Raw genomic sequence first — 9,306 nt, 5'->3', positions numbered from 1 at the left:
TACTATTTGTTCATGAACACATTTTTTTATGTAACCACAAACTCACGGTTTTCGGATTTATTCCTTTACTTGTGCTCAATTGAGCACCTCCAAAATATACAGTCGAATTCGACTGTATATTTTTTGTTTGTTACGCCATTACTCCACCAGTTATAAAATATTGATTTTGATGATTGTTTTGATAGATCATACTTCAGAAGCGAAAATTTGGTAAAAATCTGATGATTATATTTCTTGGAAGATATACAGCGGAACTCCTCATCGGATAAGAATAATTTAAGCTCAGTAATCCCTAGGTTTTGTAAGTATAAATGAGTGAGGCAGCGGTCCATTCAGCTCTGATTTACTTTTTTAGTGAATGGCGAGGTTAATGTGCTACTGAAAGTAGATGTAAAGAATGCTTTTAATTCTGTAAACAGGGTAACTTTGCTGACCGAAGTTTCAACGCAGCTTGCCGAAATTTACCCATATATTTGGCAAACAGCTCTGCTTCGAAATTATTTTTTTGTGCAAAAAGAAAGAGAGAAAATGTATTTTTTTGTTGTTGGTATCACAGATAAAAAGCATACGAATGTAAAATTTTAATCTGTCACAACAACCTAAATGGGTGTACAGCTCAGCATAATGTCTTGCATAATAATTGCTTTAATACGCATAAAATGCAGGACGCAGATTTTCAGCTGTGACCCGGGATAGATGATAGCGATATCAAGTTTTCTATAGGCGTTCAGCAAGGGGATCCTTTAGGTCCAGCTTTGTTAAGCTTAGGGATCTATTACACTCTAGGCTAAAATGAATAGGCATCTTCTAGGCAAGCGTGCTCCAACTTAGATCTCATCATTGCTATTTGTTCAGCATGATTATCGTTAACCATAAGGATATTTTGCAATAAAAATAATTTCCCTCCCTCCCTTGAAAAAGGACCCCGGATGGGTTCGAAACTAGTCGGGCTAACCTCGACTAGACACGTGAGTACAGCCGGGATAGATATTATTTATAATTAAAAAAAATCATTACCATCCCATTCAATACCAACAGATCAACGAAGTGGTCGCAGCGGGACAACCAACAATTCCGCAAAATTTTATACCACCGCATAGCATACGATTATAATATATGGCGCCACTAATAATTGTAAAATAAAAATTAACCGACTTCAATAACCACAAAATCAAACACTAAAAATTAAAAATAATTTAATTTATTATTATGTGTACAAGAGTTAAATATGTATAGTTCTATAATAATATTTTTTAGATCAAAAGTTTAACTACACCGTTTTTTTCGCCAGCTGCTTAGTTATTGTTGTTTGCCTAATATAACCCTCACCTAGTCGAATAATTAATGCTTTAATCTCCCTTTCGTCTGTACTTGGAGTACACTTCACGCAAGTACTCGAGCGAGTCGCTGGTATAGAGCGGCGCAGTCGAGAACTGCGCGTCGATGACCAGACACTGTGGAGATGACGTATTCACCGGAAGCCACCTCACTGGAAACAGGGCCGAAGGTTCCGGAGTGGGGTCCCTGGAAATAACACAGTTTCATCATACACATAATTTTTTTAAATGTAAAAACACCCTTCCGGCGTCAGTTTCGATATAATGTGGATATAACTATCTTGTCTAGCTTCTATAATGGATATATGCCTTTCAGATCATTTCCCTTTTCTTAATATCATTAAGCAGGTACAGAATTAACAAATTAATTGATCAATAATAATTTGTCTATCATCATCACCCAATCGTGTCACACTGTGACTCGTTGGGAAGTGGGAACCTATCGATTTTTCCCATCGATTCCCACTGTTACTGGTTGCAACTTTTTTATCTATCAGAATTCCCAATGAGTCACACTGTTTCACGATTGGGTGTGACTGGTTGGGAACCCATCATCTTTCATTGCGCACGATTGCCATCAACTGCAAATCTATCTTGCAATAAAAGATACATAACAAGATTAACAAGTAACAACAATCGGGTGGAACTTCTAGAAATACTTTCTTAGCGTGGTTGGAGAAAACCTCCGTGCAAAATCTCAAGTTTCCGGAGCTAGAGCAGTACGTTGATGTCAGTCAGTTAGTTTCATAGAAAATTTCACACAAGGAAGACAGGAAATATACAAAGGACTCAAAGAAGATCTTGCATTGCAGGAAAAGCCATATTTATGTTTTAACTGATGCTTACCCATGTTTAGCAAAGTTTGATATCATTGTGGTCATCTTGTCTATCATTTTATTCTCAAACAATGAAGGAAACATCGGCTGGCTGAATATATAGAAAAGATCGTCAGCATGAGTCGCCCCCGGAGCGCTCCATAGAGTCCACGACAACGTTGAGAGCTTAGCGAAATTCCTCCAGCCGTCATAGCTGAAAATGTAACTATACACAGGGTTCTCATTACCCTTCATATATAATTCAATCTCCTCTAAAATGGGATATACAAAATGAACGTCTCCATAAAACCTAGAAAGACTTACTATTGTATCGTGGGAGATATTTCTATCACCCATGTAAAACTTTTGCAACTTTCCCCCTATCTCTTTCCGGACGTCTTCACTCGGTATCGTCATGTCTTTTGGTAAGGATTTTTCAAACATAATTTCAGATATAGTTGCAGAATTCTCCATGGCCACTATAAATAACCCTTCCTCGTTTGTGTGACCTATTATCATAGGAACTTTATTGTACTCTCCTTTTGATAACAAATTAAAAGGGAGATCAGTCAAAAACGCTTCCTCTCCTTCAATTTCCTTTTCTACACATGGCGTGTACAATATTTCAGATAACAAGATGTTGCCTTCTTGTCTAGGAACCCTTGTAACTATTAGCTCTTCGTCTGTTTTTTCTACCAATATATTGTAAATCTCGCGTGGATCCTCAGTGGTGTACCCCATACTTTTGGTTAATAAACTTGCCACATATGTTGGTCTAAATTGTAACGCCCATGGAGCAAGCGAAGAGCCACTTTGCATTATCGCCTTGTGAAATAATCCTTTGGACATTGGCGAAAGTATATGATAAGAAACAGAGGCAGAACCAGAACTTATTCCAAGCAGTGTTACATTGTCGGGGTCACCACCGAATGCTTTAATATTACGCTGGACCCATTTCAAAGCTGCAACTTGATCTTTCATAGCAGCATTGCCTGGAGCTTCCTTGATCCGCAAGCACAAATTACCTTGAATATGAAGCCTATAGTTGAAAGACACTAAAATAACTTTTTTGCTCACTAAATAATCTCCACTGTACAAAAATATTGATGACGATCCTTCGAAGTATGCTCCTCCGTGTATATACACCATGACTGGATAGTTGGAGGCTGGTGTAGCGTCGGGTGGGGTGTATACGTTGACAATTAGACAGTCTGCTTGTCCTTTGACAATGCCTGGTCCAAATCTTTGCGGGCATCGAATATACTCCTCTACTGCGTCAAAAATCCCTCGCCATATTGGTGCAGGACCAGGAGCCTTTAAAAGTAGAAAATATTGCACTAGTAAAATTGTTTCAGGATAAAAAATCATTAAAAAATAAAGAGTATCCTACAAATACCTGAAAGCGTTTCTCTGGATGTGTAGCGTATGGTATTGCTAAATATTGTATGTGCGAACCATCAGGCGTGAAAAATCCACGCAGCCAGCCTCCTTCAGTGTGCACTGGCATCGTGGGTTGCCGAACAAACCGCGCGGCCCAGAGGGACCACAGCACTACCCAACTCACAGTATTCATAATGCTAAGCAAATATTAGTATCGCAAATAGTACTCTTCAAAAATGTTTATTTTGTAAAGTTAAGACACTAAAATAAAAACAATTCTTGGTTTTCTCTGATTCACAGAAAAGGGCTTCTTGCTTTGCAGCCTTTCTCTTACTTTATTCGATCAAGTTAAGTAGGAATCCATAATCTTCAGTAGTTCTTCCTGCGTCGCTCCCTCAATTTTGAGGATCGTGGCTCCCCTTCGATACAATCTTTCTTACGAGGTATCTTCGGTATATAAATCAGTAGTTTTGAAAATTATACTTGCAACAATCATTGAAGTATCTTTAACTCCCAAATGATATTCTCTTGGAAAACCACAAGCATCACTAAATATTATAAACTATTTCAATATAAAAACAATTTATATAATATTCACTACTTTAAGAAACGATCACGTATCTACGTAAGTACGAGTATATTTAGCTGTGTTCTGTTAACTATTTAGTATCTACGGTTCAAGGGAAGTAGGTATAATTTATTATATTATTATTCATCTTATCATTAGATCATAATCTAAGCATTTTTGTGCGTTAATTTTATGTTACATATTCAATCTCAGAAGGTCCATAATGAAAATATTGTGTAAAGAAAGGAACGTGCACATTGTTTTATAAAATAAGTATTATGACTTTTACATACTTAGTTCATCTCTAAATATGATGTAGTTTGTGGATGTTCGAAGTGTAAATGACAAAATTTTAAAATTATTATAAATCAAACATAATACTTAAACTTTATTTCAATACAAAATGTCAACAAATAGACAGACACACAGAAATATTTAGTTTTAATTATTAAGTGTGATGAGTCAGGTACTTAGCCTAGTCTTAGGTACTCATCCTGGATCATTTTGAGTATTAGAATACATTGATTTATTAATAATCTTTTAACTAGGTAATAATATTTTATCGTAAAAGTACCTTCAATGTAGTATAATATTATAAACACTGTGATTGATAAATACAAAATAGAGGTGTGTGGTTGAATATGTTACTATTTGTTTGAGATGTTCTAAATTCAAATTACATTACATCCCTTAAGACGTAATGGATTTCAGTATAACATTACATCTCTTAAGGCGTAATGGATTTCAGTACAATATTACAACCTGGCTAAGTCATAGGAATGTTATGAGTTATGACGAACTTTACCCTTAGCTAACAGGCATTAATACAGGTGGTAAGGCATTCTAGAGCGAGTGGTATGAAATAAGCATTTACTGATTTAAGTTTATATTAATTAAAAATCTTTCCATTTATATTTATACATACGTACACCATCACCTAGTCGGATAATGAATGATTCAATCTCCCTTTCGCCTGTACTTGGAGTACACTTCACGCAAGTACTCGAGCGAGTCGCTGGTATAGAGCGGCGCAGTCGAGAACTGCGCGTCGATGACCAGACACTGTGGAGATGACGTATTCACCGGAAGCCACCTCACTGGAAACAGGGCCGAAGGTTCCGGAGTGGGGTCCCTGGAAATAACACAGTTTTATCATACACATAATTTTTTTTAATGTAAAAACACCTTTCCAGCTTCATTGTAGATATAACTATGTAGATGTAACTATCTTGTCTAGCTTCTAATGGATATATGCATTTCAGATCATTTCCCTTTTCTTAATATCATAAAGCAGCAGTGGCGAAGGGTGAAAATCTGAAAAAGGGAAGCCGGAAACGTACTTACCTAAAAGAATATCAGCTGTTCCCCATCGATTTTTGTTTTCAAAACTTAATTTAGAAAAATTACTATCGTTACGTAACAAGAAATCTGTTAAACAACAATCTAGGTATGTAAATTAAGGCCATTTCTGATTTTGACTTACCAAACTGAATCAAAATTACCGTGAACTTACACTTATTAGTTATTAATCACTATCCCCAATTTATTATATCAAAAAATAAAAGTCCACTAACAACTTTAAAAACAAACAAGCATGGCCGCTTCACAAAAATAAATGTATCAATAACAAATCACCCTTCAAAACATGGTCTGTGCTTCAAAATACAAAATACTCAAAATAGTAGCATGTGCCTGTTAAAATAATACTATTAATATAATTTTTAATTTGGAGGTATAATACGGTAACTCGGATTCTAGCGGCTTACTTACGTCAAATTTGTCTGACCTCTCAGAGTTCCAAATTCGTATTCGCTACTGGGCCAGATTAAATTGGTGTGCTCTTTTTTGGCGAACCGTAGAGCGAGACAGACCTAGTTCGCTCCTTTCGCTTTCGCTAGGGAAATGAAAGAGATAAATACTAAGCAAAAATCTAACTAGGGAATCCGATATTTTACGGCTTGTATGGTGTAGGACTGTAGGACGTAGGTGTATGTTACTTACATTAGCTGTTATGCTTTTACCTTAAATTAGTAATAACAAAAAAAAATTAACATTTGTGACGATCGAACCTTTGTTTTTACGAACGTATTACCGAATTTATGTGAATAGTACCTACTTACGCTATATTATGCCAATTCTTAAAGGGAAGCCGATAGGAATCGTGTTATATTGACTCTTCGCCGCTGTAAAGCAGGTACAGAATAAACAAATTAATTGATCAATAATAATTTGTCTATCATCATCACACAATTGTGTCACACTGTGACTCGATGGGAACTGGGAACTCATCGATTTTTTTTCCCATCGAGTCACACTGTAACTAGTTGCAACTTTTTTGTCTATTAGAATTCCCAACGAGTTACACTGTTACACGATTGGATGTGACTCGTTGGGAACCCATCATCTTTCACTGCGCACGATTGCCATCGACTGCAAATCTATCTTGCAATAAAAGATACATAACAAGATTAACAAGTAACAACACTCGGGTGGAACTTCTAGAAATACTTTCTTAGCGTGGTTCTACGTTATGAAGAAAACCTCCGTGTAAAATCTGAAGTTTCCGGAGCTAGAGCAGTACGTTGATGTCAGTCAGTTAGTTTCATAGAAAATTTCACACAAGGAAGACAGGAAATATACAAAGGACTCAAAGAAGATCTTGCATTGCTGCAAAAGCCATATTTATATTTTAACTGGTGCTTACCCATGTTTAGCAAAGTTTGTCATCATTGTGGTAATCTTGTCTATCATTTTATTCTCAAATAATGAGGGAAGCATCGGCTGGCTGAATATATATAAAAGATCGTCAGCATGAGTCGCCCCCGGAGCGCTCCATAGAGTCCACGACAACGTTGAGAGTTTAGCGAAATTCCTCCAGCCGTCATAGCTGAAAATGTAACTATACACAGGCTTCTCATTAGTCTTCAAGTATAATTCAATCTCCTCTAAAATGGGATATACAAAATGAGCTTCTCCATAAAACCTCGAAAGACTTACTATTGTATCGTGGGAGATATTTTTATCACCCATGTAAAACTTTTGCAACTTTCCCCCTATCTCTTTCCGGACGTGCTCACTCGGTATCATCAAGTCTTTTGGTAAGGATTTCTCAAACATAATTTTAGGTATAGTTGCAGCATTTTCCGTTGCCACTATAAATAACCCTTCTTCGCTTGTATGTCCTATTATCATAGGAACTTTATTGTACTCTCCTTTTGATAACAAATTAAAAGGGAGATCAGTCAAAAACGCTTCCTCTCCTTCAATTTCCTTTTCTACACATGGTGTGTACAATATTTCAGATAAAAAGATGTCGCCTTCTTGTCTAGGAACCCTTGTAACAATTAGCTCTTCGTCTGTTTTTTCTACCAATATATTGTAAATCTCGCGTGGATCCTCAGTGGTGTACCCCATACTTTTGGTTAATAAACTAGCCACATATGTTGGTCTAAATTGTAAGGCCCATGGAGCAAGCGAAGAGCCACTTTGCATTATCGCCTTGTGAAATAATCCTTTGGACATTGGCGAAAGTATATGATAAGAAACAGAGGCAGAACCAGAACTTATTCCAAGCAGTGTTACATTGTCGGGGTCACCACCGAATGTCTTGATATTACGCTGCACCCATTTCAAAGCTGCAACTTGATCTTTCATAGCAGCATTGCCTGGAGCTTCCTTGATCCGCAAGCACAAATTACCTTGAATATGAAGCCTATAGTTGAAAGACACTAAAATAACTTTTTTGCTCACTAAATAATCTCCACTGTACAAATATACTGATGACGATCCTTCGAAGTATGCTCCTCCGTGTATATACACCATAACTGGATAGTTTGAGGCTGGTATAGCGTCGGGTGGGGTGTATACGTTGACAATTAGACAGTCCGCTTGTCCGTTGACAATGCCTGGTTCAAATCTTTGCGGGCATCGAATATACTCCTCTACCGCGTCAAAAATCCCTCGCCATATTGGTGCAGGACCAGGAGCCTTTAAAAGTAGAAAATATTGCACTAGTAAAATTGTTTCAGGATAAAAAATCATTAAAAAATAAAGAGTATCCTACAAATACCTGAAAGCGTTTCTCTGGATGTGTAGCGTATGGTATTGCTAAATATTGTATGTGCGAACCATCAGGCGTGAAAAATCCACGCAGCCAGCCTCCTTCAGTGTGCACTGGCATCGTGGGTTGCCGAACAAACCGCGCGGCCCAGAGTGACCACAGCAGTACCCAACTCGCAGTATTCATAATGCTAAGCAAATATTAGTAGGCGATGGCCGTTGGAGCCGGAAAGTCCTTGAGTGGAGACCGCGTTTAAGCAAGCGTAGTGTGGGACGCCCTCCAGCACGATGGGCCGACGATATAAAGAGGCTGGCGGGAAGTGGCTGGATCAGGAACGCTGAGGACCGGGTGCGGAAGGCCTATGTCCAACAGTGGACATCCACAGGTTGATGATGAAGCAAATATTAGTATCGCAAATAGAACTCCTCAAAAAATGTTTATATTGTAACAATCAGATACAAAAATCTTAAAAATGATTCTTGGTTTTTCCAGATCCATAGAAAAAAGCTTCTTGCTTAAGCCGTTCTCTTACTTTATTCGATCAATTTAAGTTGGAATCCATAATCTTCAGTAGTTCTTCCTGCGTCGCTCCCTCAATTTTGAGGATCGTGGCTCCCCTTCGATGCAAACTTTCTTACGAGGATCTTCAGAAATCTTCAGTATACAAATCAGTATTTTTGAAAATCATACTATATCTTTTTAACTCCCAAATAATATTTTCTTGGAGTTACAAACATCACAAGATATTATAAACTATTTCAATATAAAAACAATTTAAATAATATTTATTACGTTAAGCAACGATCACGTACGTAATTATGAGTATATTTAGCTCTATTTACTATCTAAGGTGGAAGGGAAGTAGGTATAATTTATTAAATTATTATTTATTTTATTAAAGATCATAATCTAAGTATTTTTGTAAGTTATTTTTATTTTTACATAAAGAGCATTAGTTTGATTTAATCTCAGAAGGTCCATAACTAACTTAGCCATGAGTTCTCCTTTAAAATTGATTATATTATATATATATATATATATATATATATATATATATTGATATATATATTGATATATATATATTGATTATATTATATAAAAGTAGTAGCTGTGCTACTACTTTTTCTACTTCTTAAGTTCCCACGG

General features: G+C 36.7%; 2 protein-coding genes across 2 annotated transcripts; both read right to left on the bottom strand.

Annotated features, from left to right (window-relative positions):
- Nucleotides 1-1,219: 1,219 nt before the first annotated feature.
- On the bottom strand, nt 1,220-4,256 carry LOC117991949 (esterase FE4-like). Its single transcript, XM_034979588.2, has 3 exons — nt 3,549-4,256; nt 2,184-3,466; nt 1,220-1,524 (listed from the first exon to the last, which is right to left on the bottom strand). Exons 1-3 carry the CDS (start codon nt 3,723-3,725, stop codon nt 1,350-1,352), a joined length of 1,635 nt encoding a protein of 544 aa, XP_034835479.2. The 5' UTR covers nt 3,726-4,256; the 3' UTR covers nt 1,220-1,349.
- A 761-nt stretch (nt 4,257-5,017) lies between these two features.
- On the bottom strand, nt 5,018-9,025 carry LOC117991948 (esterase FE4-like). The gene is made up of 3 exons (XM_034979586.2): nt 8,170-9,025; nt 6,805-8,087; nt 5,018-5,232 (listed from the first exon to the last, which is right to left on the bottom strand). Exons 1-3 carry the CDS (start codon nt 8,344-8,346, stop codon nt 5,058-5,060), a joined length of 1,635 nt encoding a protein of 544 aa, XP_034835477.2. The 5' UTR covers nt 8,347-9,025; the 3' UTR covers nt 5,018-5,057.
- Between the last annotated feature and the right edge of the window lie 281 nt (nt 9,026-9,306).

Source organism: Maniola hyperantus, chromosome 20 (assembly GCF_902806685.2).
Source record: "Maniola hyperantus chromosome 20, iAphHyp1.2, whole genome shotgun sequence".
Classification (NCBI taxonomy): Eukaryota; Metazoa; Arthropoda; class Insecta; order Lepidoptera; family Nymphalidae; genus Maniola; species Maniola hyperantus.
The sequence above is the reverse complement of the archived record's forward strand: the minus strand, read 5'-3'. Positions and strand labels throughout refer to the sequence as shown.

Excerpts from the sequence above, each read along its gene's own strand:
- LOC117991949 (XM_034979588.2), bottom strand. The coding sequence starts at position 3,725 with ATGAATACTGTGAGTTGGGTAGTGCTGTGGTCCCTCTGGGCCGCGCGG. Across the intron at positions 3,467-3,548 it reads ATCCAGAGAAACGCTTTCAG|GCTCCTGGTCCTGCACCAAT; the intron begins GTATTTGTAGGA and ends CTACTTTTAAAG. Across the intron at positions 1,525-2,183 it reads TCAAACTTTGCTAAACATGG|GGACCCCACTCCGGAACCTT; the intron begins GTAAGCATCAGT and ends TGTTATTTCCAG.
- LOC117991948 (XM_034979586.2), bottom strand. The coding sequence starts at position 8,346 with ATGAATACTGCGAGTTGGGTACTGCTGTGGTCACTCTGGGCCGCGCGG. Across the intron at positions 8,088-8,169 it reads ATCCAGAGAAACGCTTTCAG|GCTCCTGGTCCTGCACCAAT; the intron begins GTATTTGTAGGA and ends CTACTTTTAAAG. Across the intron at positions 5,233-6,804 it reads ACAAACTTTGCTAAACATGG|GGACCCCACTCCGGAACCTT; the intron begins GTAAGCACCAGT and ends TGTTATTTCCAG.